Genomic DNA, 27507 nt, shown 5'->3' with positions numbered 1-27507 from the left:
ATTACAGCTAAAAATGAGGTATTCCAAATTTTTCCAAAAATTTGCAGCTCAAGGGTGACTTCGTAAAAAACTGTTAAAAAATAAATCGATTGTCTTAGAGATGCCACTGTCGCCTATGAAAGATTTGATATATTCATGTCCTTTGAAAATAATTATTTTTATTTGATTCGATTTTTCGTCTATTTTCATACTTCACGTGCCTAAAATGACCTTGTGTCGTAGATCACTGAATTTGCCTCAAAGTCGGTAATAATTTCGTGTAAAAAAAAACACATTGTTCCATTTAAAAAAGTGGCCTTGACCTTGACGTAGCTTCAGCGGCTCCACCGAAAAAGAAACAAGATGGTCCAGTATAACGGCCTTCTCGAACAATGCAACTTTCATCTGAAACTTCTTTGAGTATCATCAATAGTTTGAGTACTATTGCTTTGTAACACCTTAAATGCCCCACCCTGTGAATATCTTTAGTGAACGCTCATCGTACCGGCGACTCTCCGCAACTCCGCGGCGATTTCGAAAATCGCGGTAAACTCCATCCATGAATGACGCGACGTCGCGATTCTGCGCGTCACGTACCACGCAGTCAGTATTCGCGATGCGCAATCGACGTAATTCTCGCCGCGGCCGCGGCAGCGCGACGCACGTGCGTGTACCAGGCAAGTAAGTACCTTCGGCCGACCACTGACGCAATTCACCACTTAAGCCTGTCACTCGGCGCCTTGAATCCAGTATTCGAGCCGAACTCGTGCGTTCCGCGGCAGTGATCGCGGCACCATTTGGGAGCCTGGTCAGCCAGCGATTACCGAGGCACGAGATCAGTTGCGCCGTTACACCCGGAAGCAAGACTCTGTAACCATGGTGGAATTGTTAGACGCTATGCTAGACGTGCCCAAAATTTACTACGGAGCCCTGCTTGGGATAGGATTCTGCACTTACTATCTATGCGAAGTAGTCAAAGTGAGTATAATGATACTCTGTTGTTTCCACGCGCTCATTCAGCTGCTATAATTATATGTTACATGCGTGATACAGCGAACCGTTACACTGGCGTGAACTCTGTCTTCAAGACCACGACATGCAGCATGATTAATTTGGCGTAAAGATGTGGGCTGATTAGTCATACGCTACTGTACTCTCTGCGGAATTTACATGGCGCATTCCCTGATAAATCGACCAGTTTCAATTTTCTTGAAATTTTGTTTACACTGTAACAACGGCACCAACTCTAAAATCCCGATTTTCCTTAAACTTATCTATTCTATCATTCTTGCGGTGCACATGTTCGTACCTCACTCAAAGTTTCGAATGTCTTTAAATTCTCGAAATATTCTAGTGTTAACAATGTTTTTTTCTATCATCTTGAACACTTAGAAAACAATGGATTGTTAAAAATATATGTTTAATATTCTGAAAATACGGTAAATATTCTAAAACATTCCACAATCTGCAGAATGCACGTTCAAGTTACGAATAAAAGGTGAAAATCATTTTTGGAATTTTTCCAAAATTTTAGGAGGGATAAGCTTAGCTGAATTTTATTCGATGAAAATTAGCAGTGTTTGAAAAAATAGTAAAATAAATTATCATATACTTCACAGTTAGATTCGATGCAAACTAACTGAAATGAAGAATACAATTACAATGAATTTATTTTAAATTTTTATAATATTTTTCTTCGAACGCTTGCGAAAATATTGGAAAAAAATTACTTTTCACATAATTTTGACGATTTTTTCATAGAATGCAGAATGCTTAGGATTTATTTTTGCAATTTTTGACACAAAAAAACATTGGTCTTTGTCAGTCAAAATATTTTTCAAAATGGCAGATAAATATAACGAAAAATTCCCCAATCCGGACGGAAAATTGTATTCGAAAGTATTTTTAACGCGATTCTGGGGAAAAAATTCAGGGTTCTGTTTCAGAGTTGGAACAATTAGAGAACAAATTTTGAACAAATTCAAATATGGAAGTTTGCAAGGAATTGCCCATACGTGCCTACCAGAAGTTCGTCGTGCAGAATATAACGTGCTGCGACATGTGCAGGAATTTTCGCGACGCTGTTCATCGTGCAATCATGCCACCGCGCAAGTCCGACCCACTTGTGGTCTATTATAACTACTTGGAACCTCATTTAACGAATAATTTTCTACCTCTCCAATTCGGAATTCATAGACGTAGGCGTCCCCACACCGGGTCCTGCAAGCCCGAAATACACCGCAGAATCAGGAATCATCAGTAGCAGGTTTCCTCTAATTGATCGTATCGCATTGTCAATTAGAATCTATTGCCGACCATGAACTCTTCTTGCAGCATAACTTTTCGTACAAAGCGATACGTTAATTTGTTTCTATAAAAGGTCATTCGAAATGAGATATTGAGATGAAGATTGAATCGTAGCTCGTATTATTTGTATCACATTTAACACAAGAAGAAGTAAACTAATAATTGTCGAAATAAAGTTAGATTAATCACCGCTGGCTTACTCCTTAGATTTTTCGGTTCTTATACACGCAGTTATAATACGACATAAATAAGTACCGCGGAATCGTGATTTGAACGCTAACCTCTTGTTAATCAAAACTTTTAGGATTAATTGTGTAATGTTAGATCCGTTAAATTTATGTTCATTTACATATCAAACTCATTAATCGTGCAAATTAAATATAACTAAATTACACTGGTCTGAAAACAAACAACTTTTTTTTCCTCGTTCATATTATTATATGTAATTATAATAGATTTGATGCTTTTCAATCGAGATATAGTAATAAAAAATATGCATCACGTAGGTATACTTTTTGTTTAATGTTTTTTTTTTTTTTGATAAGACGATAGTTTCGCTTTCAAACCGTAATCAGACACTAATGATCGTCAGAAAATCTATCTACTAGTGTAGTTATGGTTATTTTATAGTTTTCCATCTTATCATATCATCGATGGGAGTTTCACGGCGAACTTTTTCTATTTCTAATTTCTCCTTTCTAATTTCACCTTCAAATTATCTTTCTATCAGTTCGAACTGATTTTGTACGTACAGACGCTATTCAAATAGATTAAATTTGTGCGAATGCAGAAATAAAACACAAGAATTTCTGTATATTGAACAGATGAAAAAAAAAATAATATCATATCGTGTAATATAAATGTGACCAAATAAAATGGAAAGCAGATATAAATTTGGCACATTAAAATTTTCGTATTTATAATATTTTTTTTTTTTGAAAAAAGATTTCGCTGCAGACCTGTTATCTTGCTAATGCGCCATCGGTCACTTGGGCCAATAAATTTCACTGTCTCCTCTTGGCAGATGCGCGCCATCGGAAAATTTCTATCGCGTGTAAACCGAGTGCCAAAAAATCAATGCTAAGTCTACATGTATAGCGAAACTTGTGTTTCTGCAGAATTGTGGAATAACGAAGTCTGACCGAAAATTATGAAGAAGGAGAAAAAAATATTAACCTGTGTACAGCATAAAATATGGGGAAATAAGTAAAATGAAAGTAGTACGAAATACTATTTTGACTGTAACAGCAAGAAAGTTTTGTTGCCTAAACGCACAATGAAATGAATTAATATTATTGAACTACGTTGGTTTAACTAACAAGTAGAAATGAAAATATACATTTATTCCAAATATATTAATTTACTTGACTTCGGTTGAATTGTACAATATCTATTGTAGGATAATGGAAAGAATTTCGAACTCTCATTCGTGCATCTCAAAATTAATCCAAGAATCTCCATGAAGGGGATTAACAATTTTTCCAACTACAGATCGTCCTTGTAAAATAATCAGAATAATAATTGAAAACTGAAGGGTCAATTTTTGCGATTTCTATGCGTTTTTTGCTAAGAAAATAAAGAACGACGTTGGTAACGTTAACGTAATTAAAATTCAAACAAAAGTCACGGTTTTTACGATTCGGGTATAACTTTGAAGGATGAGTTTCCAAAATATTAGTATCTTTTGCTTTATTGATTGGAACTTCGAATGACAAGATATGAGACGTTCATGGTAAAACTAGGTAAAAAACATGTTGAAACACAAATGTGGCGATACACAGATTTGAAACGTGTAACTAAAACTTATCAAGTTATTAAAGTCTAATTAAAAATATCAACCAAACACCCTTTCCTCGGAATTTTAGACATTCGATTGCTCGTTGTAATCGTTGCATTTATATTTCGAAAGAGAATGATGAAAATTTCTCACAACAATCGCTAATTTTATTATTTCGTACAACCGAATTCTACCTTCTCCCGAAAGAATCGTTCAGTTTTTTTTTTTCTTACACCCTAACCAATTCGAAAATAACAAATTGCTGAGGGCTGAAAAGCATTACTCTATTTATTACAATCACACGAGGTTTCTTTGTCAATTGAAGAACGATGCTGTGAAAAAAAAAACAAAAAGTTTCTCCGGTAACCGCGAATAACGCCGCGACGGTTCGTAATATGAAATTTTTTGGCAATTGCGGTTCGTCTTAACATCCATCCGATAATACCTGTGCAATACGCGGATAGAAAACATTTATTAACGTAACAAATATTTATTTCATTTACAATTTGTCAAATACATATATCAAAGCGAAGTTTTTCTCTCACCCTTACTTGCAAAAAAAAAAAAAAAAAAAAAAAAAAAAACTACCGTGTAAACAGCACTCGATGTCAAGTTTTAACAGCGGTGTGATTACGCCCACAAATTGGTACGGAGTTAACGTTATCCGACAAAAGTCCAATAATCTGTCAGGTATTCGCGTGCGGTGCGTGATACGTGATAAGATAAATTTTCTGCTCATGGCGTGAGCGTGTCGACGTTGTCTCTTATCTTCGGGTTATTCATTTTTAAGAACCGGATTGCGATACATTACTAGATATCTCAATTACGAATAGACGCGTAGATAAGGGTCGAGGCTGTTTGGATTTAGCCAAGTCATTGCCGAAGTAGGTATTAGAAGTCGGTAAGCTCGAAATACCAATAAATCATTTCTCTTTCTTTCTTTGAAATTTTTTAGAAACCGCTACTTGTCTGCGCACCAGGACCGTTCCGGGACTTTCTGGAGAAAAACATTCCCATAGTTACGAACAAGTTTTGGCCGACTTTATGGTGCTTCGAGTCTCGGGCGCAGACAGTGATGGCAAGCGTTCTACGCTCAAGATATCTCCCGAAGGTGATGTATCGTCGGTGAGCTCGATAGTTAATTAGCTGCAGAAGTTAATCCTGGAACGGTGACGTGGGCTCAAAAAACACCCAACGCGAATGCAAATTTCCCGCCGCAAGAGAACAGCTTAAGTTTTCGAGTTTCGCTTAGCTTACTGATTTTTCACCGCTCACCCAAAATGTTTTTTGGCCCACGTGATTATTTATTAAAAAACGAAGAAAATTAGACTCTTTAGGACCCTCAACGATACGATCTAGCCGAGAGATGGAATTCTCAAGATTCGGGCGTTTTTTTAACCCCCGTTATCGGAGGGGGGGTAAAAAAAAAATAACGTTACCGCTCAAGGGTTAAACACGCATACAGCCGCTGTGTTTCCATGAAATGCGTTTATTGTTGGTTTAACCCTGTAAAGACACACTTATATTTTTAACCTTCGAACGACATATTCATGAATATTCACCCTACGCGTTTCTTTGTTCGTAAAATCGTTCCCAGAGCAATAATGGGACTCGTAAATAGATGAATCTTTTCGGTTCTTACACTGAGAAAAATTTCATTTGTTACAGTGACTAGAAAAATTTAGTAAAACAGGTATCGTTAAAAATAAAACTGTTTGAATATTGTTGGAATTACGAAAAACGAGGTACTCGTGACCATTTTGCACTATTGTCGATCCTTTTTTGGTACCCAATTGCAACGCAAAATCAGTTTCACCGAAGCTTAATCTGTGAAAAATTCATTTAAATACCGAATAGTGTTGGAAATAGCGAAAACATAATTTTTTTTTTATCTTGTAAATTTATATTTTCTTTGCGATCAACTTATTGTCAAATTTGAAACGTGGTTTCGAAGATGACGCATTGGAGTTTCAGACAAAAATCCTCCTTGCTACATTCTGTTGAAAAAATGTATAACTTATTCGGGACTTTGAGAATAAAAAATTCCGGAGCGTTGAAATAGAGGAGAACGTAACGGAGAGGGGGTAAGATATTTTTTTCAAAGTATACTTTTTTGGCTTGCTACAATATATATATTATAAAAAAAAAAAAAAATGATTTACCCAGTTAAAGTTCAACATTTTTGTCACTTGTAGAAAAAATATGTTTCCATAAAGATCAGTCGCCTGAAATTGTTACGATTGAATACTTCTTGTAATAAATACATTGTTCAAGTATTATGCGGAAGGTGACTTAATTATGTTGGAAAGCAAAATGACTTTCTACTTGTGTTTCAAATTCTCATGATTTATTAAAAAAAAAAATTGCGGTCAAACTTCAAAGTCGAATTTTAGACCATCGTAATGTTTCTTGATTTGTTGCATCGATTGCAGATATTTCAATTCAAAAATGTAATTTTACCCAAGATACGTGTCGTATACAATAAATACTACCTTTTGAGTTGGAAAATTTAGGAAGATGACGAGTGAAGCATAAATACTTTTTGTTAATTTCATTACGAGTTTGTTGGGAATTGGGTATTTATCAATTTCAAATTTGATAAGCTATACGATAATTTAAGAAAAAAATATAAAAGTATTACGTGACCTAGAATTGCCTTATTATCGATTTTTCATTTCATTTGTTCCGATGACGCAATTTATTCATAAGAATGCAATCTCGCAAAACACCTTATTTATCATACTTGCATCGGTAAAATAATATTTAACATCACCGATGTTATATATTGCGCTGATATTGATCGTGATCAATAGATAACAATCGCATTAAATTGAAATTTGTTTCAGTAAATTTTCAATTTTTCACCATTTTATAGCGATGTGAATTTACAAAAAAAATCGATACAATCTAAGCCCTTAATTTGAATTATTATTTCTATGTGAGGAGAAACGAAACCAGTTTAACCTGAAATTGAATGATTCTTCTGAAACAAAAAAAAAAAAAAAGCCGAGATATTCGTTTTTTGTAGATGAAGAATGTGTGACATTTGCGAAAATAACTTTATCGACTTTTTTACACGTGGCCTCTTAACAGTCAGTATAAAATGACCTAAACTTCGATATATTCGTCGCGGTTTATCAACTATTCATGCACTTTCGGCCTAGACATGCTATCGCAATTGTTATCCATAGAAACGAACAAATATCATGCGTAAGGCAGTTCCACGTCAATTGCTCGTTTGAAGGAAAAGTTTGTTTGAATTCAATAAAGTTTTATAAAATCGATAAAATTATTGCATTGCTAGCTATCTAACTTTCGAGCAAATTATTACCTACTTTATTTAGAAAACTATCTTGTCCATCGTTCTTCATTTGAACATAAAACGAATCAGGTTTTCGTTTCGGTAATATGATAATTACATCTATATTCTTCCCAGTAAAGTTTTTGTTTCAGGTAATGAATCCACTTTTTTTTCTGTTGAAAAATATTTTTTTTCAAATCGGCTAAATTCCATAAAACATACTTTTCGTTATCCGAAAAATACTAATTCTTTGCATTTCGTGAAATCAAACAAAACATCGATTATCTGTTTCGAACAGATTCATGCCTCATACTGAATGAAGGGGCCTGAACAAATTTATTTTATTATTTATTCTTACTCCGATTGTTGAGTGTCAATCGAAATTTAATGATATCGTAGAGTTTTCCGAGAGACAAATTTTTTTAATCCAAGTTTGTTTGTTTTTTTTTTTTTGAAAATAATGAAAACTGACTGTAGAAGCTGAGCAATATTTTTTGTTTTATTAATTACATTCCAAACGTTACTTTGACGACAGTTTCTTTATTTAGTCGAACGCAGAAGATTTCATTGTTCAAGACAAAAATACATATTACGATAAATACTCGTGTCGAAAAACTTAACTTTAGTCTCGAATATCAATCCGCCAAAAGGTTCATCGATTATCAATCTGAAATTCAGAAATTCAGATGGCCCGACTCTTTGGGTTGGTTAACGAATTCTCGCATTTCCTTTTCAGACACGTAATCGGCGTTCTAAAAATTCTCGGGCACCAAGTTTCATTCAAAAAAGCATCATTTCATTGATTCTTGACTCCCATGTTGGAAGTTTATAATCCTGTTCAACGACCTCAAAAATTCTTGATTCTTAAATTTCGGATCGATTTCGAGGATGGAAAAAAAATATGCTAAAAATCAGTGAATAGTGAGTTTTGTTACATCGTAAAAAAAATCAGGCAAATATTAGGAGATTATTTTGCAGGAAGTATTGCAATGAAAAGAAAAAAAAAGAAAACACCGCTATTTTTTTTCATCTTTTTTGTATTGCATAAGCTCAAGTCGAGACTTTGTCAGACCAAAAAAAAAAAAAAAATACATGGCCACAATAATGAAGATTCACAGAAAAAAATCATGCCTTCCAAAAACGCATTTCCTTAAAAAAAAAAAAAAAAAAATTGACACCAAAACTTGTATGTGATTGAGTTTTACTGTTTTTGATATTACACAAAACTGTCTTTTATACATCGGAAATTGGTAACGTGACACACATTCAGCACCTTTACTCAACCTTTTGTATCTTATTTAATTTTGTTTCGAGTGAAAAAGTAAAACACGCGACCAAATTATTTTCCTCTCAAATGCTCGGATATCTAAAAAAAAAAAAAAAAACAATCCTGTGAATTTTCCCCCCATTCGAAAGACGTATACATAACAAACTTTGTTTACACCTCACAAGCTCATCAAGCGAATGTAAAAGGACTGATTGTGAGTTGGCATTACGTAATGAACAATACTTGTTATACATACGGTCATGGAATTCCCCGTGAACACGTGTTTCAAGATAAGGCGCTTCTTGAAGCCTTGAAATTTCACGTCCTGATAAGATCCAAGAAAATGCGAAATATGATTTGGATAATCTTGGGCCTGATATAGCGATCGCGATAGCAGGTGGCTGCAGCTAGTACAATAACTCTACTCTGTATTATCAAGTGATTACACATCAACTGTGACACTTTTTTCCCGGAAGAAATTGACCGATCGACCGACCGATATTTCATGTTTTTCACACTTGTGCTCGAAGTGATGCAATTGTAACAATCACGACAACGGTTTCACCCTTATGGTATCAATTTGTACACGAGGTACATCTAACCATTTTGCGCTATCGTCGATCCTTTTTTGGTTATTGCAACGTAAAATCTGTTTCTGAGGTTTACTCTACTTTTTTAGTTAAATAACGCTACAACGTCAATTTATTGTTGCACAAGCATTTAATTTTCGCAAAAGTTACAAGAAAATATAGCAACAGTGATCGTAATGAGAAAGAATAGTAACGGATACCAGACTTTCGGGTAACAATTACAAAACTAATTTTCATTTTGTACATAGAACTATATTTTTCGATTGTGGTAAAAAATGAAAATATTTAAGAACTAAGCGACAACCGGAACTAAAAATTTCTTTCAGTGCAATGATGATAGTTCACGTTAGGCGCAAAAACACCAAACGATGATATCGCAGGACGTGATTATTACAGGCACTTGCATTTTGGCTTGTGTCAAGGCTAAACAAATCAGTTTTCAATCGTGCCTATAATCCAGGCTTCTTGATTACAGTACATTAGTCATAGATAGATTAGGATGGTGTTAAAAAAGTGTCGATTTTCGTCCCCAAGCAATGAAATGAACGGGCATTCAAAAATCGTTGTTTGAGTCCGCAGATGGCAGAAAATACCTATCAAGCATTTGTCCGAAAAATCATGGGAAGATTGCTAGAATGACCCCCAAAATCGATTCACTGACCAACAGCTGAAACTGAAATTTTATGGGTGAGTTTCGTGCCTCGGACAATTCGTTGTAATTTTCCTCCAGTAAGACTTTTACTACTTTTTAATAACCCCCGAACAGTGTTTGATCCTAACAATAAATCCCTCGTCGAACTGGGCCTGAATGAATGTGCAGAAATTTGTTTTATGCGATGAGAAGCATAAACGTTATCGAATCTTAAATCGAACGTTTTGAAATATGTGTCACGAATAACTTGTGAAATAAACGTCGTGTATGACTTCATACCTTCAGAAATTTTATCTAGATCGAGATATGTGTAACAGTATTAATAAACTCAATAATAAAATGGCCCTAATAAACTTGCCCAAGAATGGTTTGTTGGATAACTTATAAATAGAAGATTAAACGTGTTTTTTTGTGTCTTGTAAATAAATTGATGGGTACGTAAATTTTTCCTAGTTTTCAAAAGCTTCGATTCAGTTTTTTCTGTTCATTTTGATGATTTTACTCGTTAAATAATGTGAAAAAGCTGCTTCGAGGAACTTAAAACACTCTCCTCCACACATCTGAGTCAACTATAAAGGGAACCAATCACAATAACGAAATTATGGGGACAAATGTAATATGTTTGTAACATCAACCGTTGAAACTGCTGGAGCTATTGACTAACCCGACTCGTTCCTACAAGTAGTTATTGATATTTTAGCTACCGTATACGCAAGTCTTATCTGACAATGAGTGCAAGTTTTTCATCGTCAAAGTTTTTCCGTTTATTATTCATGCCCATTTTACCTGTCATACCATTTCTACGACTCCAAAATCCGTTAGAATTTTTTTTCCAGCTGCCGAGAAATAATTTAATAGCTCAGAAGTTCATAGTTGGCCTCCAATTTCACATCGTATTGCATTTCATGATACTCATCGTAATGTTGCGGTAGTTTTCACACCAAAATACGGTTTAAGAAGCTGAGAAGCTTCATTTTTGCACGCGTAATGATCGTTGTAACATTCAAACCCATCTTTGGGATTGGGAAAGGCATGCTGTGTGTGTATTTCAGTGAAATCGATTCGGGAATTCTATTTTACGAATAATTTACGAAAATTTTTGCTCAAAAATCTACTTTAACGACGGAAGAATTTTTTTGAAAAGGCTTGTCGGATACGGAAACCGCATAGAAAACGGCAAGACTTTTTTACGACAACTTTCGCCACAAGTATAATCTCGATTTGAATTTACGTGGATCTGAAAAACCCGTCAATCGCTGGAATCCAAATTTTTGGACAGATGTCACAGGGATATTTTTGATACAAAGATCCATGGTTGATCCGTTCAATTGAATTCACTGGAATCGATTAATCTAGAGAAAAAAATCACCCTCACTTTTCTTGTTTTCCTTATTTTATTCGGGAAAATTTGGCTGTATTAAGGAAATTCCCAAATTTAGAACCATTTGCTCAAGTTGAAAAGATTAACCAAAAACGATCTTTTTGAAACCGCTTTATTTTTTTGTCAGGATCGAAGTTTTTCACACCAGTCGGTGTTGAAATTCGATAAACGTGGTTTTTCGATACACTCGAATACCTAAGGTCCTTTTTTTGTTTTGGTTAATCGAAGAATTGGATTAAAATTTGACTCCAGTTTATTTGTACGGCATGATTTGTAAAAAACATAAGCTGTGTTGCGTAGAATTCGGTTACACGGTACTGCATTTTCATTGAAAAAAGGGTAAGATTATTTTGAATATCCAATTCCGACTATTCGAAAAAAAGTGATGAAATAAAAAATGGGGAAATTCAAGAACATATTTTACATCCCGTATGAAAGAAAATTATTGAAACAGTAATTGAAAGCCAATATTTATCAGATTCTGTAGTATTAGAGTGTAATTTCTTTATTTTTTCTGAAACAAGGTGATTAAAACGTCAGCATTAGTCCACTACTTCGAACAAAAGGTGCACAAAGTCTTGATTTCGTTAATATCCAGACCCTGACTGTTTCATTGTGAAGAGAAGCTTTAAATCTACTCACACTGAGAAAATTTCATTTGCTGTAGTAACTAGAAAAATTTAGTAAAACAGGTATCGTTAAAAAAACTGTTTTGTGAATTTTGTTGGAATTACGAAAAACGAGGTGCGCGTGATCATTTTGCGCTATTGTCGATCCTTCTTTGGTAATTGCAACGCAAAATCAGTTTGTTCGGTTAACTCTACTTTTTTAGTTAAACAAGGCTCTAACGTCAATTTATTGTTGCACAAGCATTAAATTTTCGCAACAGTTGCAAGAAAATCTAGTAACAGCGATCGTAATGAGAAAAAATAGTAACGGATACTGGACTTTCCGGTAACAACTATAAAACTAATTCTCATTTTCTACCTAGAAGTATATTTTTCGATTGCGATGAAAAATGAAAATATTTAAGGACTGAGCGGTAACCGGAACTAAAAATTTCACGAAGAAACTGGAACACGTAAATTTTTTTACGAGGTATAATTTTATTCTGAAAAAGTTACATGCCGCGAAGTTCATTTTGAAATTGAGCCGAGGATCCGGAAGAATAACAAGTTTTTCACATTTGAAACAAGTCTAATATTTATTCTTGACTCTGATGCAGAGAGATTCTGGAGCTCCAAGATGGGGGCGAAGTTGCTTTGGATTGGGCGGAAGCGAACTGCTCGCCGCATTCTCCGATCGTCATCATTCTACCCGGGCTTACAGGCGCCAGTCAGGCCGACTACATAAAATGTCTGGTTAGTGCTGCGAAAAAAGTTGGTATCCGGTGCGTGATATTCAACAATCGTGGTCTAGGAGGGGTTCAGCTAAAGGTTAGTTAATTATTCCATCTAACTGCATAATTCTGCATTATGTGCGTTTCATTGTTCAACGCTGACTTACGTTAATTTATCATACCAAAGTCCGTCAGATTTTCAATACAGATTTCTAATCCTAGACATATTCTTTGAACGTGCTATTCGAGCTAGAATCGAAATACCCTATTTAGGTTTCATTTTTTCAATTCCCGCTTATTCCGTAACTTGGAATAAGATATTTTTACATTTTTTCGCCGATGGTATCTACTTTTTTCATTTTATTTATATGAATTTTAGAAACGATACTTCTTTGCGAGAATTTTTCATTGTCTTGTGATTTGAAACAGTAAGGAATTTCGGATTTTTTTAATACAATTTTCAACGTTTCACCGCGTGAAAAACTCCGTAGATTTGTAAGAAAAGTATTTTAGGATTGATGAACAATTTTTTTTCCAATCTCAACTTCAGTTGAAAATGCGATTCCTTTGTTATTAATCGAATTATTGCCATTGGGAATACTAAAACAGCAATCAAAAAGTAAACATCCAAGTTATTTCAGGCTTTTTTTATTTTTACTGTAGTCTTGTGTCGTGAAAAGACTTTTCAATCGTACAATCGAAGTGTCAGGAATAAATTATCGCTCGGTATTGCAATCATTCTACGTAAAATTTTTTTCCCACTACCATCTATACCAAATACCATCTTTACCGGTGTAAAAAGTCGAGAAACACAATACTTAGATAGAACTTTGTGGAAAAAAACGAGCCCACTTCAATATATTACAGAAAATCTGAAGTGTCACAATACAGGCAACCTACGATACCTTTCCGCATATTTTATTTTCTTCTACTTTTCACTCTTCTTCGTTTGTGTTATGGCTATCTCTACTGAAGGTCATGAAGTAATCCTGCCCTTACCGACCGAGCAAACTCACCTTTGTTCTTCCTATATTACATAAACAAACGAACAGAAAGGATGCAAATTTCGAATTCCGCGGGAATTCAGGAAAGTTACTCAAACCCGAAAATCGTCAAAAATATGTGTGGTTTCTTGACACGTGTCATTATTCCCGCCATTTCCCGTATTTCAGGGGCAAAAAAATGCATAGCTGTGATACTTTGCGCAATTCCGGAAAGAATTAGAAGTTGAATGAGCCATCGTTAGACTGTTTTCGTGCAATTTTGAGATCGCCAGACAAGAACTAGAAATTACAATAATTTCGGAACGCTCGGCCATGTGTCCAGCTGATCGTGAGAGCATCTTTTATTTACAAAATTATTGTAATTCCTATATCTCGTCTAGCGACCTCAATATTGCTTAAAAACAGTCTTCATTCTTTCCGGAATGGTGGAAAGTATCTCAGCTGTACACTTTTTAACCCCTGGAATGCGGGAAGTGTGGAAATAATGACACGTGTCAAACAACCGCACATTGTTTTGTTTGACGGTTTTCGGATTATGAGTAATTTTTCTGAATTTTCCTGGGAAAAAGCGATGCACCGTCAAAATTTGAACCCTCTACCTTCGTTTGTGTATTCAATATAGGAAAAACATAGTGAGTTTGCTCGGTCGGTAAGGGTAGGAGTATTACGTGACCTTAAGGGGCACACCCAGTGTGACAGCCTAAAATAAAGGCCATTTTTGGGAATTTAAAAAAAAAAAAAAAAACCACTGTATCAATTATTTTAAAATATTAAGGGTATATTTATACATACTTTAAGAATACACAGTAAAATTTTTGAAGAAAAAAATTAAATATTTTTAGAATTACACGCGATCTCCGACGGGGCTAAAAAAAAAAAGGTCCTCCACCGCTGCAGTGATTCCGGCCTTCTCCGTGGATGAAACCTAAAAAAAAAATTCTTGTTAAACTAGAAGATATTTTCCGTACAATGACCTACGGTCGAAAAAAAAAATCAAAAGTTGACAAAATGGCGGCGTTTTTAAAAAAAAAAGTTGAATTTTAGCCAAAATTTTGGTCGTTTTTGGCCTGCCAAAATTCGATTTTTGATCAGATCAAAAAACTGGTGAGTCATTGTACGGACAATATCTTCCAGTTTAACAAGAATTTTTTTTTTTTAGATTTCGTCCACGGAGAAGGCCGGAATCACTGCAGCAGTGAAGGATCTTTTTTTTTCAGCGCCGTCGGAGATCGCGTGTAACTCGGAAAACATTTAATTGTTTATTCAAAAATTTTACCGTGTATTCTTAAAATATGTATAAATATACCCTTAAAATTTAAGAATAATTGATAGACTAGTTTTTTTTTTTTTTTAAATTCCCAAAAATCGTCTTTTTTCAGGCTGTCACACTGGGTGTGCCCCTTAAGGAATGTGCCAATTTCGTATTTTCACATTGGTATATTGTATTTTCAGACGCCACGGTTGTACAGCGCGGCCCACTGCGATGACTTGTCTGAGGTTGTTGATCACGTGATGAAACTTCACCCCAGCGTTCCTTTGGGAGCAACAGGAATCTCCATGGGAGGGTAATTTTCACAGAAATGTTGAATATTCCTTTGCTCAGGCTAGATTTCTCGGTCACTGTCACCGTTCCTAAATTGCGAAATTTTTTTTACCTCTCCTCACCTTTGACGATGTAAGAAAAGTATTGCTTTCGGTTGAAAAATTACTTTTCATAATTTCAACGAATCCTCTCGTTTTCAACAAATTTTTAGAAAAATGTCCGTCCGGATGTCGCTTCGTTGGTCTGTCTGATAAACTCACGCGATGATCTCGGAAACGGCTCGATGGAAGAATCTAAAACTCACAAGATCTCACAACGAAATGATGAGCATGAAAAATGGCTACGTTCCCTTTTATTTCAACTTATAAATATCTAAAAAAGACGTGGCAAGATTTTGTTGAATTCTTTACATTCGCTAATTCTCGGCTAATATACTCGGTAGTTCAGAGAAGAGATGGGTGATTTTCGGAAGAGAGAGAGAGAGAGACACTCGACAACGACACTAAAATAGTATATTCCGTGAAGCAGCGATGCAGAAAAGAACAAATAAAATAATTGAAAATTCGCTCTTCGCGATCCAAAAAGAAAACAGAGAAACTTATCGCAAGTTAATTAGCTATTTCTCAATTTTATCAAACTTCTTAGCTTGATAATTAGAACTAAACTTTGTTAAAAAAAATTCAGGAAAACCTCAAACCTTAAATCTCAAACCTACGTCTAATCGTAATCCGAAAAGCGATAATCGCTACAACACCGAAGCTATACTAATTTCGAGCAAAAATACGTCCTAAAAATTCCCTTTCGGCAACATCGTTGCAACATTCCACTCCGTAACGATTTTAGTTTCTTCTACAATCTACGGAATAAAATCAGAAAAAGATACAAACGCATAAAATCACGACACCAAGAGAAATTGAGTCTTTTATATAATTTTTCGAACTCCTATTTTTTTCTTTTATTTCTCCACCCGTTCTTAAATTCGTTATTTCATGGTGACAGTATAAAAGGGACACACTACTCGTCGCAGGTCTAACAAACTTAGCCTGATAGTTTGAAGAAAAAAAAAAAAAAAAAACAAATAACAAATAACACACAGATGTATAAATAAAAAGGTAAAACGACGAGTGAGGAGAAAATTGTCCGTAAAATAAAATTTAGACGAGAGAGGTTTTTTAGTCGGACATGTAGAAATTTACAGAAGACGGTGACGATGTTAAAAATGAACAGAAATGATTGTGATCGAAGTCTTTGTATTCTGGGTCCTATATTCAGTCAAAATTTCTAACTCATCAGGATTTACGTTTCAACTCACTATTGTCAAATGTCTTATATTTTCGAACTACGTGAATCTACTAACTCCTTCGACCCAAACACGTCTCTCTTTCTCTCTCCCTCTCTGTCTCTTCTCCTATTTCAAACATAAATCGTCGCGGTTGGCTCCCACTTCGCAGCCTCGAAATCCTTCCATAAAAATCGTCGCCACAATTCCGCCACTCCGCTATATCCTCGAAATCTTCACCGACATTCTGCTTGATGCCGTTGAAATTCGATTACGAAAAGAAACAAAAGAAACAAAAATCCTGAAATATCCTATTCGCTGATCGCTATATATTTATCCCTTTCGGAATCTCGGATGCGTAATTCCATTTCCGGCGCTCTCTCTCAACTAATTCGCTAATCGATACCCCAAAATCTCTATTTTTGGTCCGGCTTGAGGTTCGGGGAGTCGTTTGTAACGGGCATCAAAAATGCCGCGTTGCAATGTACAAAAAAAAAAAAAACCTCTTCGGATTAAAGAAATTTTCTTCAGCGATTTTTTTTTTTCCAAATAACAAATGGAAAGTGTCATTTATTTTTTTAAATTCTCACCACTTGTCCGCATTTGAAGATAAAAATTTGATCCCGAAAGTGTTTCGTAGATACATGAATATTCTACAAAAGTGTCGTTTGACTTTTTGTTGTAGAGTCAATATTTTCACTGCTAAAAGGGCTCGAAGGTGAATTTATACAAACAGGGCATAACTTTTGAATCTTTCGACGTGCAGACTCCGCTTACGTCCGACACGGTTTAGTTTTCTACTTAACACCCGACACACATTTTTTCGACAAATATTGATCATTGGTAGTGTTTTTGTAATATTACATTTAGCGTCGTCGCAGTTGTCAGTAAACGTTATTCGATAACATTGGTATGATAATTGATGAAGGTATTAGAAAAACAAAATTCGCCTTTTTTGGTCTAACGCTTGTTGTTAATTACAGGCTTATCCTGGGGAATTATCTCGCTCGTGAAGGAGCTGCTGCAGCCTCGAAGCTTAAGGCAGCCATGTGCATTTCCGTACCTTGGAACGTATTCGAGAGCACCAAAAGCATTGAAAAGCCGTTCCTCAATTTAATGCTGAATAAACACCTTGCCGAAAATCTTTGCCGTAACTTGAAGAAGGCGGAACTCCAGTCCAACGCAACCGAAAAACCGTTCAACTGGGGCGCTGATAACATGCTGAAGGTGAGGAATCTTGAAAGTATTAAAACACGTTTTATCAACAGTCTTGAAAGAGCAGGTTTACTATTTTTTACGGAACCAATGACTACAAAATTGTCTGTTTGAAGTAATTGTACCCTACGACAAGGATGAAGATTTATTTACAACATTGAAACTACATCCTATTTTGAAAAAATTTCTTGACTTTCGCAAAACTTGAAGAAACCAGAACGAATTTTTGCCTTTAGTGTATTTGAAATATAACGATATTGAGGAAAATCTAAGAAATTAAGTCGGCAATCATGATAAGAATACGATACGGAGTCGAAATTTTCATCTGGCTGGAATTTAGACATCTTATAGTGTAAACTGAGCATCCTCCAATTTTTAAGCCTTTAGCCTTAATTGTTTTACAATTGAACCTTTGTCTTTGAATTTTTCGCACTTTCTCTGTCTGATATTTTTTCGAACATGAAATCGGTGAGGTAAAGAATTGCCAGAAAAATACGTTTTTTCGACGCATTTAATCCCGCATTTTGCGAATGACCGTAAAATGAATTGTTTTAATTTTAATTTTACAAGATATTTTGGGTATAATCCGTAATTTAAAGAGTGGAATGAAAATTGAATCATAATTCGATCGGTATGAATATTTCAGGGATCTAGAATTTTCTGGATATATGTTCTCAATTCCTTGGAATGTTTATACTGATTTAGTTATGCTCTCATTTTCATTGAACTCTGAAAATTTTAGGATATATATGCTTTAAAATGTCTAATTTTTGCCAGCGAAAAAATAGAATTCTGTTTATAATCTTTCACTCATCTAGGACCTAAAAATTTTGGAAAACGTGTTTCTCGGCAGTTTCCAAGCATCCAACTTAAAATAAATTAACACAAACGTCCGAATATAAAGGTTCAATTAGAAAACGTAAGATAAGATTGATCAACATATTTTTTGCAAACGGTCAAATTTGGAGCTTTGAAAATTAAAGGATATTCATATGTTAGGGTACACTAATAAAACATATCCAAATTACGGCTAGATGGAAGATTTTATGCTAAATAGCTAGCCCAAAATCGGCGGAAGTTTGCGCATCTGACGTTTTTAATTCTTTCTTAAGGGGCGGAGTTGAAATTGCGAATTTAAACAGTTCCAGAAGGCCCGAATTTCGAATTTTTGGTGGCAAAACTTACGCATAAAGAAATCAAACTTTGTCGAAACATCAAAGCTTCGAATGGTTCGAAACCCGACGCTTAAAGTTCCGAAAGTGAGAAAATTTAAAAATCCGAAACATCGAAGATTTTCAGTTCTGTAAATTTCTGGACTGGTGAAATTTCACCACTTTGAGCTTTCTTTGTTTTGGATTTTCGATATTTTCACATTCCTTATGCTGGTCATTCTGATATTTTAACATTTGGAATTTCATTCTATCGTAACTTGAATTTTCGAAATCTTCCATTTTGGAATGTTGAGCCATCGGGTTTCCCATAATTCGAAACTTTGTTGTTTGTTAAAAGTTTGAATTCTCTGCTTCAAGTTTCGTCACGAAACAGGCAATTCGGAATCAGGCGCTTTCGGAACTTTTCAATTTTGAAAAAACTTCGATCCCCCTCCTTTCGTAAAATAACGACGCGCGCCGAATTGTTGCTGCTAATAACAATTGCACTAAAAATTCGTTCTTTCGATACGTAAAGTGCGTTGAGACCGTGAGAATAATTCCTTCTTGAAATCTTATTTTCATTCAGAGCTGCAAGACCGTCAGGGATTTCGACCAGAACTTCACGATTAAACATTTCGGTTACAAGAATGTCGAGGAGTATTACGCGAACGCGACGCTCCACGACAAACTACATTGCATAGAGGTTCCCATACTCTGTCTGAGTGCGGCCGATGATCCATTCCAGCCTCTTGAAGGTAATTTATCAATCAGCTCAATAATTCTGTCCCAGGTTGCGTCACTCTATGCATTCTAGAAAACTCCACTTCGTAATCCTACGTTATGTATCTGATCTTTACATTGCATAGACGTACCAGTTCACAATCGTCGATTGATTCGGTTGATTGTTTGATTGGCTGTTTGATTCGTTCAATCTATCGTTTATTTATTCCTCGCGCACACTTCTCGATTATGTAACGTTATATACCGTTTCAGATATAACTTGTGCGATGAGTGAATTTCAACGAGTGTCGAAATATTTCCATTGGGGTATTTCACGTCAAATAAGCAGCGCGTCGTTCCCTTTTATTTTCATCATTTTTTAGTATGTTCTTAACGATCTAGAAGCGTCACGGCGTTTTTTTTCAGATTTGATTTAGCAACTGGTGAAATTTATGAAAAAGTTGCAATACCGCGTGCCAAAACGTCGTCTTTGAAAATTTGAAAAAATTCACACGAATTCTATGATTTAAAATGTGATTTTTGAGCACCGCACGATAGTGGGATCTCAATGTTTAGTATCTTTTTTTTTTTTTGCAAGTTCTTAGTTTCACCATGACGTAGTAATAAATTCCAGTTTCATAATTCCGTGGTTTGTTTAAATCGAAGGATAGAAAAATACTCTTATTCCGACATCTAAAAACTAAAAACTTGCGAAAAATTTGGTAAATATTGAGATCCCATGATCCTGTGGTGCTCAAAAATCACATTTTAAATCATAGAAACCGCATCAATTTGTTGAGATTTTTAAAAATGGCGTTTTCGGAATTGTTTCTGCGATTTTTTTTTAAATTTCACCGGTGGCTAAAAAATTTGAAAAAAAATCTCTACACCATCTTGGGTCGTTAAGAACATTATACTGAAAAATGATTAAAATCGAAAAGAGTGAGGAACGCGGGCTGCTAATTTCACGTGGAATGCTGCATTACGTTCAACTGACCAACAAAGTTGATTTTTCGTAATTACCGTTGAAGAAATTTTTGTTAAATATACCGTAAAAGCTGAATTTGACCATTCGATGAAATTGTTCAAAATTTGTACTTATGTTTAACAGAGTTTTTCTTCAGACTCCAGAACGTGTTCAAAATATAACGTTGACCTATCACTCGTTTAATTTTTATACAAAATATGCAAAACCTAGTTTAGAATCGAGTTCTCATTACTAACAATAACTTGAATAAAATCAAGCGATTAGATTATTTCAGGAAGTACGAAATCATAAAATTTACGGCTTGGTAAGAAAAACATTGATCTTTTTTTTATTGAATATATGATGAAAGCATTTGTTCAGAAATCAGAAAGACGTTTTTTTTTAACGCCTATAATATATTCGCATTTTAATTTAGAATCGAATATTTCTATTGATTTTATTGCAATTAAAACATTTAATATGAAATTTTCTACAGACAACGAATGAAACATGAATTGAAAAACATGAACATATGATTGAGAACGTTTTTCATAGCAAGTTGTAGACTTTTTTGGGGTCTGTAACAAACATGTCGTATCATTCGAGAGGTAATTGATACCCAAAAAAATGGATACTTTTCATCGATCGTATTATACAAAATATTTGAAAATAATTTCGATTTTTGGCCAACTCATTTCCCTTGCAAAGAGAATCATCCGTAAATAATAAAAAGATCGTTTACACAAGATTTTTTTAGCAATTTGAATATTTTTTTTTTCCAGCCATTCCCATCGCAGAAGCGAACAAATCGAAGAACGTTGCCATCGTCGTGACGTCACGGGGCGGTCATATAGCATTCCTTGAAGGCGTTTGGCCTGTGAAACAGGAACAATACATAGGAAAACTATTCTCCCAATACTTCGCGGCCATATTCACAACAGACTTGAACTGTCGCCCGATTTAACGGATTACGCTCGCGGAATCAAATTTCAGCGGAAAGAAAAACTATACATATATAAATACATACGTACACATAGGTGTATATAGATAAGGATAAATCAAGGGACGAATGATCAGAATTAATTAATATTATAGGCTAGACAAATTTGATAAAAAAAAAAAAAATTTAGAGTAATATTATTAAGTACGTGATTAATCGGTTGATTGATCGGATAATACGATGAATATAATTCCTAAAAAATTTCGACGATGTTTTTTTTTTTCGCTTACTCCGCACCTCGACTGTTTTCGTATGGTTGCATTTCTGTACCAATTTCTATCCTACTTGGAGACGACTTTTGAGAAACAAAAAAAAAAAATTGAAACTGCACGCTGAAAAAGTCATAATTTGTAAATTATGAAAATCAATTCGAAACTAGGTTTTTTTTTTTTTTTTCACTGAATTTAACATTCAATTCTGGAGGGTGAAGTTTTGTGTGATCGTTTGAACGTTCACCAAAAATTTACAGTATCCTCTTTTGGACCGAATTCATCATTCGATTTGGCTTTCCTCGGGTGCGAAATTTTTTGTTATACACGTTTTAAGTACGTTGCAACTTTGCGTCTATAACCTATATAAACGAGGATCAATTGTGATAAAAATGATATAAGATGTAAGATTAAATTGAATGTATATTTCGAGTTGCGAGTATGTATATCGGCGGCGAAAACTTTGAGTAATTGAAACTTCACACTTGTGACTGTCGTGTAATTTAGCCCAGGCGAATTTTGGTATAGAAAAAAATCACAAAATCGCACGCGCGATGGTATGGAAAAATTCACGCGAGTTTCCGAGTACAAGAATCAATTGACCGGAATAAAAATTTACTAGAATTCTAAGATAAAAGACATTTCTAATTTAAGGGATATGAGATCGAAAGCACTCAGAGATCAATCATCATGAAATTTCTAGTTGAAAAAGTTACTCTCAAACTATTCATTTTAGCTTTTATGATTCGAATTTCCTTACATTAATTTTTTTTTTTATCTTTTTACATTACGGAGTAAGAAAGTTGTCCGATTTGTGTTTGCCATAACTGGCGTAAATAATATAGTTTGAGATTTTGAGCAACGATTTTTCATCTTTTTCTAACTTTTTATCCATCGAATGTCTCAAAATACGTCGTACATTTTGGTTTCGTTAAATTGTCACCAAGATACGATGATGTGTGCGTTATATCGGGACAATCTCTTGAAGCTTGAAAATCAACTGCGCATGCGCGAGTTTTATCGGCTGTTCCTGCAGGCTGGCCATCCCGAATCTCGTTGTCAAACTGTTTCTGGGGGCGATGTAGGCAGTTGATACGAATTTTCGAGGTTATAATCTTAAATAATTGAGGTGGTGACTCGGAAAGGTTTGGGAAGCATTTTTTATTGGGTCGTAGAGTTGATTCTTCAAAGAACGGTCGGAATTTAATGCTTATGCTCTTTGAAAATTCAAACGTACACATTTTTTGTACGTTGGCCCGCCTGCATCGCAAACAAGAATATCGCTGCGAGAAGATTTCACCGACCAATGAGGTTGAATTGTTCAGCGCATGCGCAGTTGATTTTCAACTTTCAAGAGATTATCCCGGTGTAGAAATTTACGATGAAAAACGAAAACATGTAAGGACTAGTAACCAAGACTGAAAATTTTTCTCTGTCAACAAAATTCATTCATTAACTCTTGTTTGAAAACAAGAAATTGAACGCAAGTTGAAAAGTCCAATCGCACAAATATCGATCAATTACCAAAAAGGTTATACAATTTCTTCAATCTGACGGTGCTTACGATCTCATTTTCTTCCAATATTAGTTATGTTCTGTTAATATAGGTAGAACTGCTATTAAATAAACACAGTGTTTTAAAACACATGTTAAATTCCATACAGAATTTTTACGCTTAGGGACAGGAATGTAAAAAACATGCCCGGATAAATTTTTCCTGGTCTGCAGAACGATTACTTTTTCTATTTACGACCTTTTGAAATTGTTGAACGCGGTATGTACTGCAGATAAAAATCATATTCGATTCTTTTTCTTGCGTCAATCATTGAATGAATATTCAGACAAATCTAATGCCACTTCCAAGCAAGAAAAAAATCGAAGGCATACGAAAGTATAAAAACAATTTCATTGATTAAATCCATTTAAAAAATCAGGAAGTCGTCATCTTTCATAATTATGAAACAGGTGTTTATGCAGTAGAAAACACAAATTTTTTTTTCCATTCTAGAATGTTTGTTGCGATAATGACGAACTCACGTACAGTTCGGTCAAAAAAATTTTTGATTCAAAAATGATAAAACCAAGTTTTCAATGCACCGTCTGAGGTTCATGGAGTTGATTTTCATGGAAACAATAATTTGCTCTCGTGCCATAAAGACGAGGTAAGAAAAGGAATTTTCACCAGCAACGCTAGATTGTTAAAAACTTTATACACATGAAAATGCAAATTGGATATCGATCGATCGATCAAAATTGGAGAAAATCTTTCTAATCATCAACTTTACGTACTATTTGGTAAAAAAATCACTGTAACAATTTGTTCGTAACATAATTTTCTACATGTTACAGATTTCTTTTTTACCTACTTTGTTGATGCAAAAAAAAAAAAATCATCACAAGGTGTAAAATCATTGCAGGTACGATGAATAGAGAAGTAACGTTTTACCATAAACAAAATCAGCTACAGAACTCAAATTTGAAAAATTCGATGTTTCTTCAAACGCCGATAGCCAGAAAATGAAGAAATCGAACCTCATTCATTGAATACGCTTATTGACACTTTTGCGAGGATTTTCATATACTACAATGAAAAACTTTTTGATGTATATGTATAAGAAAAAAAAATCTTACAAAAGCGAAGAAATTGAACAGTCTGAGAACGCGATACAATAAAATGTAAGGTGAATTTCAAAATCGTTTATATTTTCAAAATTATTTGTTATCGTGCGTCCCCTTTTGATTACAATTATTCTAATGCTAGAGAGCGCACAGAACTTTACAAGTTAGATGACGAAGTATACGGGGCATTCCATGACATCTCAATCAAGATTCTACGTCGATGTTTCAAATTGGTTTTACAATTTTTTGTATTAAAGGACATGACAGAAAACGCAATCGCAATTTTTTTTCAAAATTTTTCGACCCAGCGTATATGAAGTACGACTTAAGAACTTGAAAAAAAACCTCGCTATTTAAAATCTGAAAAAATTCAGAAAATTCTTACAAAATACAAAAAGATTTTTGACACCTATTAGAAGATGGAGATTTCGTAACTATAATAAATAAGAAAAATAGAAAAAAAAAAATGTATATATTCTTATTGGGTTGTACTTTTGACATAAGAACGAACATAAAATTATGTTTTATAAAAGTTTATCTGAATTTTTTCAGAATTTAGAAAGTGCGGTATTTTTTTTGCAGTTTTTAAATCACACCTCAGATACGCTGGGTGGGTAAAATTGTGAAAAAAATTACGGCTGCGTTTTTTGTCATGTACTTTCATACAAAAAATTATAAAGCCAATCTGAGACATCGGCGTAAAATCTTGATCGAGATGTAATGGAATGGCCGATAGATTTTTTTAACTTGAATTGTGACGGGAGATTTGAGCTATAAATCCTATCCTGTTGAAAAATGTAATTTTTGACAAACGAGCCCCAAGTAACACACAATTTTCCAAAAATACAGACTTACTTTAATCCAGTGGAGGGTTCTCTTCAAGTTGCGCACGAATCTAGTATATATATGAAATTATATTACCATGTCTTTGAGTGTGTGATCATTGAAATCGCGAAGGCTGGTATCCAGAAAATCGATACTTTTCATTAATCTGATTACGAGATTTAGTTGTATACATTGTTCATTCAATATTTGAAAAATTATTGTATTCTCAAGCTACGAAAAACTCTGAGAAACAAGAAAATATAAAGTATAATGGAACTGTAAAAAAAAGCTTAGATATCGATAATTTATTTTAAATCGTTGTATAATTGTTAAAAATCTGGAAAATTCGTTCGATGTCGATTTGCAATGGTTCACTTCATTTAGAGGACTATTTTATAAAAATTGAATAAAATTGTGTTTTTTCCGCCATACTGGCATCATTGAACATCGAATTTCATGACACGACACCGATATTGATTACGATTATAAAATGGAAATTTCGAATTGACTGCTGAATAAAAAAAGAAAGAGTAATCTGTTTTAGTAAATTTTTAGAAAATAGTATTTTCACCGAAAAGAGCCATTGCAGAGTGAAATAAAACTAATCTAATAGATGTACAGGGATATTGAAGTGATTTGACATCTGTCCATTTTTCCAGTAAATATTTCGATTTTTTTTGCGTGTTTTCGAAATCTCCGTACATCATGAATATAATAATTCCATAAATGCTCAATGTACGTTTATATCGTAAGAAAATTAATTGAAAGTATAGATTTTTCAGTCGAAAAACTTCCTTCTATAAGTAAAATGTTTTCCAAAATGCACAAAGATCAATTGCCTGTAACTATCATTCCTATATTATTTTAATTAACAATTCATTGTAATACATTCGATTATTAAAATATTTTGCGACTCTTCAAAAAATGTCATTTAATTTGAAGAAGAATCGGAACCTCGATATGTATGTAAAGTTAAAACCTCAAATCCCAAATCCACTTCCTACAATCCTCCGATATATTTTGGTCCCTGTGAATAAATCTCACTAACTTTTTCCAACGCAGAATCGTGACTTGGCTTGGAATTTCATCGGAAATCGATACGAGTAATTGCCTTATTATTAAGGTTGGTTGAATACCGGATCAGATTCTACGAGCAATACATGGAGCATTCCATGCCAAATCGGCCAGATCTTGACCTCATGCCGTTTTTGACACGATAGAATTTTTTTTCGGTGTCACAAGTAGCAATTACAGCAGCTTCAACATCTTTTTTTATTCATCCCTCGTAAAATTCTAGTTACGATTATTCAAAAAATTCTTACGGAAACGCATTTTTTTTTTTTATTTTTGAATTACATACGGCTCTTTGACAATTTTCATACTTGCAAGAACGAGTATTCGAACGTTTTGGATATTTTTATGAAATTCCTTAATCTTTTTGATACTGTAACAAACATTTCAAAATTGTAGTACGTAAGGTGAAATTTAGCACTGTATTATTTTTCACCATATTTTGAATTAGTCCAGGTGAACAATTACCTTGCTACTTTTTTAGATTGTATATAGAAAAATGAAAAAGGTTTCAAAATAACTACCTAAATTGTAGTACGAAAAGGCAATTTCATTTGTAAACAGATATCTGCAGATTGTATAAAATAAATTTTGAACAACGTTAATATGTCGTCTAAAAAAGGATCAATTTATTATGATTTATAATCTATAATTATTTTGCGTAGTTTGTTTAACAATTTAATGGTAGTATCTACGGATTTCGGTTGCCAACAAAAATACCCATGATTATTCAATAAATCAGACGAATTGAAATTAGTCTTTAGCAAGGGATATTCGGATAACGATTTATCGAAAATATATATTTCCAACCGATGGAAATTTCCAATAACTATTTTTTCGCGTAATCAAATTATCGGATAATAACGGATACTAGAGTTTCCGGTAACAGCTAGAAAACTAATTTTACATTTTGTACCTGGAGCTATATTTTTCTATTGTCGCAAAAAATGAAAATAGTCAAGGACTGAGCGGCGATCGTAACTAAAAATTTCCTTCGGTGTATAAAATGAGCTTTTCGATTACTGGATAATGATTTATGGCATTAGAATGATCGTACCAAAATTTATCAAAACGAGTTGACGGATTCACGGAAGACTGCCGGAAGAACTGCCGCTTAAAATAGTAAACCCATTTGTTTGAACCTTGAACGAAAAAATCGATGATTGATAAAAAATTAATCGCATGCAGCCGCCGTCGAGTAAATGAGTTGAATCGATGCAAAGCTGGACGTAAAAGGAACTTGTGCAAGATATTGTTTTGAGGGGTAACACGACTGTAAAAATAAAAGAAAAGCCCTTTTTAGACATGTTT

At 34.3% G+C, this 27507-nt stretch overlaps 1 protein-coding gene across 1 annotated transcript; it reads left to right on the top strand.

Annotated features, from left to right (window-relative positions):
* The first annotated feature begins 688 nt into the window (after positions 1-688).
* On the top strand, positions 689-24290 carry Hydr1 (phospholipase Hydr1). The gene is made up of 7 exons (XM_046625633.2): positions 689-957; positions 5019-5188; positions 12480-12690; positions 15050-15162; positions 17403-17646; positions 19372-19540; positions 21255-24290. The coding sequence occupies exons 1-7, from the start codon at positions 856-858 to the stop codon at positions 21434-21436; spliced, it is 1191 nt and encodes a 396-aa protein (XP_046481589.1). The 5' UTR covers positions 689-855; the 3' UTR covers positions 21437-24290.
* The last annotated feature ends 3217 nt before the right edge of the window (positions 24291-27507 follow it).

The sequence above is a fragment of the Neodiprion pinetum genome, chromosome 5, assembly GCF_021155775.2.
Source record: "Neodiprion pinetum isolate iyNeoPine1 chromosome 5, iyNeoPine1.2, whole genome shotgun sequence".
Taxonomy (NCBI): domain Eukaryota; kingdom Metazoa; phylum Arthropoda; class Insecta; order Hymenoptera; family Diprionidae; genus Neodiprion; species Neodiprion pinetum.
This window is presented reverse-complemented; position numbering and strand designations above follow the sequence as displayed.